The sequence below is a fragment of the Cajanus cajan genome, chromosome 5, assembly GCF_000230855.2.
Source record: "Cajanus cajan strain Asha chromosome 5, NIPB_CcT2T_4, whole genome shotgun sequence".
In the NCBI taxonomy this organism is placed as follows: domain Eukaryota; kingdom Viridiplantae; phylum Streptophyta; class Magnoliopsida; order Fabales; family Fabaceae; genus Cajanus; species Cajanus cajan.
Genome location: NC_138521.1, coordinates 43,231,615 through 43,235,184, shown reverse-complemented (window position 1 = coordinate 43,235,184; position 3,570 = coordinate 43,231,615). Strand labels below are relative to the sequence as shown.

Genomic DNA, 3,570 nt, shown 5'->3' with positions numbered 1-3,570 from the left:
ATTATCTATTATAAATGTTTTTATAGGTATGATCGACCTTTTTAAGATTCTAGTATGACCTATTAATATATTTAAAAACTTATTTTACATTAACAATATTAAATGGGTTAATAAACTTAACTTTAAATACGATAACAAATTTATTTTTAAATATACTTGTAAGTCTTTTTTCTTTTTAATTTGCATTATAAAAAAATTTATTCTATTATTATTAAAATTGAGTTTAAAATAAAAATAAAAAACTATTGTAAGGAAGACAACTCATGTATACACTAACGCACAAGTGTAATAAAAAAAACTTTATAAATTTTCATGTGTCTCATTTGAATTATTCTAAATAACCAAGAAAAAAGTAGGTAAAGATGTATTTATTAGATTTTTTATTTCCTATTTCTTAATTTTGTTTGAACAATAAATATAAACACATTTAAATAGAGTAAAAATTTAAAAAATATTGATAATTTAATCTTTTCATATTATAAATTTATTTATTTAATTATATTATTAATGAGACGATATGATTATTATTATTTTTATTATATCATATAAATAAATAAACTAATCTATTGAATTTAATAGACTTTTATAAGTCTAAGTATATTTTTTAAAAATAAATAAATATTTTTAAACATGATTCTTTTATCAAATAGATCAAATTTTAAATAAGTACAACTTCTATTTAAAACTTGAACTATTCTCACACTTGTTTTCAATAAAATAAAATAAAATATTACTAGGATAATATGGGAATTTACATGCCTCTAAAATATGAATTTACAATTCAATTTATTTATACAAGTTATTTTCAATATGTAGCTCAAATAGATTTTTTTAGCGACCCTAAAGTTACATTTGATCAAATCAAAACTATTGGTCATCCTTCTTATCTTAATTGGAATCAGATTCTCCATGTCAGAGTAAAACAAATTGTATGGTGGTCGAAATACATATTTTTGAAATAAATTTTCTTAAAATCTAAGGCATCCTCAAGTTGCAAGGACGAAAACATAAATAAATAAAAGCAAAAGAAACTCAGTAAACTCAGAAAAATATCTTTGTGAAGCAACCTAGTAGTGGAGGAATGCATTGACCAATTAGTTTCTTCCACGTGGCACTCTGTGTGAATGACAGTTGCCCGCGTCAATGACGCGTAAGGATGCGTAACGCGCTCTTTTTGTTCTCGTTCTCGTTCCTTGTCTAAGGTGTCAATAGTCAATATAAAAGCACAATTCCACCATTTATACAAGATCCCCAATTTCTCTCTTTTTCCTCTGTTTCAATTGCAATTTCTCAAATACAACATTGTATTCCTCAATTTCAAACAGGTGAGTTCCCTAACTGTTTACCGTGATCAATTCTGTACCTTAATTTTTCACATGTAAGTCTTTTGAACATGTAAAATCCTGGAATTATGTTAAGGTGTTCCACAGTTCTTTAATTGTTCATTATGATCAATTCTTCGTAGATCGTCAGTGTTTTCATGGTTGATCTCTCAAGTCTTGTTTGTTGACCACTGATTTTATTTTTTCTTTTGCATGCAACATAAATTTATCAAAACTTTGCAACTTTAGCGATGAATGGCTTGGGTTCAAGAATTCATGTTGTGTTTCTTTGCTTTCACTAATTCTTTTAGCATAATTCAAAATCATCAGGGTTTTGGGTTTTGAAAGATGGGAGGTGGCAAGGACAAGCATCATGATGAATCTGACAAAGGAATATTTTCAAACCTTGCTCATGGGGTAGCTAATGCATCACATGGTGGATATGGGTACCCACCTGGGGCTTATCCACCACAACCTGGGGCATACCCTCCACACCAAGGGTACCCTCCACATCAGGGGTACCCTCCACAACAAGGGTACCCTCCAGCTGGATACCCTCCACAACAAGGTTACCCACCAGCTGGTTATCCTGGTTCTGCTCCACACATGCCAGGTATTTTCCTTTGAATTGTTTTTGCTTTGTTACATCTTTATGTTACTGAATGTTTATTACAATCACTTTTAAATTCTGGAATCTATTGTAGTTGTAGAATATTTGAAACTGCCTACTTAGAAGCATTGTTTACGAACTGATGAAACAGTAGTGTCTTCTAAAATTACTTATTCTATCATCAAGTATGAATGTTGTATCAGTGTAAAGTGAGAAAAAAAATGATATATTTGCTCTTGATTTTGAATTAAAGTTTATCCTAAACTTAGCTTAGTTTAAATCAAGGGTTAAGCTACATTCTTGTTTTCTTATATTAATACATCTTCTCACTCCAACAAAGGAGACAAACTAACCACGATACCATACAAAGATATAAATATTTGGCGATATAAACAAATTCATGGACCAAGAAAGAACTTTGATGTTGGTAATTAAAATTGACTATTGAGTTTCTTTCTAAACACATCTTTGTCTTGTTTGCATTCAAAACACTCTAATAACCTTTTTTATTTTATTTTTTATTTTATGCATGATTTGGCTTTGTTTTACTGTGTTTGAAACTTGTGTGTGCTTGTTGAAGTAGTCTTCTTTACTAGTTAATTTATGCATAAAGAATGTTAATGACACTCTATCTAACACACTATCTATCATACTCTCTTTATCATTGATTGGTATTTATTAAAAATCATGAGTCTCACTCTTAATTTTGTAGTAAGACTAATTAAAACTTGTGATTTCCAACCAATAAAAAATTGTGATTTTTAACCAATGAAAGAAAATTTTAGAAAGAGAGTATCAGAATGAATGTCACCAGCATTGTTTCTCTTTATGCATTGCATTGGCTATTAGAAAAAGTTTTGTGCTGGCTATAATAATTTGCTGCAATATCCTTGCGAGTTTTCAAATTAAGTACTCTGTTTTTGTCAGCCTTGTTTGTCTTTATGCATTGCATTGGCTATTAGAAAAGTTTTGTGCTGACTATAATAATTTGCTGCAATATCCTTGTGAGTTTTCAATTTAAGTACTCTTTTTGTCACCAGGGTCTCACGGGCATGGCGGTATGGGATCTATGCTTGCTGGGGGTGCTGCCGCGGCTGCCGCTGCTTATGGTGCTCACCATTTATCCCATGGTGCCCATGGTGCCCATGGCTCACATGGCTACTATGCACATGGTGCAATGCCCCATGGAAAATTCAAGCAGCATGGACATGGCAAGTTCAAGCATGGAAAACATGGAAAATTCAAGCATGGAAAACATGGGAAATTTGGCAAGCATGGTGGGTTCAAGAAGTGGAAGTGAGGAATGTGTATGCAACTATGATATGACTCTAGAATGCTGCTCAATGTAGAGCTTATGTTATAATAAACCATACTTGGGATGATGTGATCAATCTATCTATGATACTTGGCATGTTTTATTTCTTGCTTTCTTGTTACTTCAGTACTCTTGGCATTGACAAAGATAAACGGTTCTGTTAAGATTCTAGAAATTGAACAGAAAAACACAGATGCATTGGATCAAGAGCAGTTCTCGGAGAGTCATATGTAGTGATCGGGTCTAACTTGCATGGGTTCCAATATGTTATCCGTAGTCTGTATTTTATTGTTCCGCTGAAAACTTTTGTTTATTTGTGATTA

General features: G+C 31.3%; 1 protein-coding gene across 2 annotated transcripts; it reads left to right on the top strand.

Moving 5' to 3' along the window:
- The first annotated feature begins 1,165 nt into the window (after positions 1-1,165).
- On the top strand, positions 1,166-3,350 carry LOC109792319 (uncharacterized). 2 transcript variants are annotated; one of them, XM_020351720.3, is made up of 3 exons: positions 1,166-1,325; positions 1,653-1,935; positions 2,973-3,350. In XM_020351720.3, the coding sequence occupies exons 2-3, from the start codon at positions 1,671-1,673 to the stop codon at positions 3,230-3,232; spliced, it is 525 nt and encodes a 174-aa protein (XP_020207309.1). In that variant the 5' UTR covers positions 1,166-1,325; positions 1,653-1,670; the 3' UTR covers positions 3,233-3,350. The 2 variants fall into 2 exon arrangements, with proteins under 2 accessions (XP_020207309.1, XP_082931368.1); XM_083075242.1 differs by lacking the exon at positions 1,166-1,325 and having other exon boundaries at positions 1,629-1,935.
- Positions 3,351-3,570: the final 220 nt, after the last annotated feature.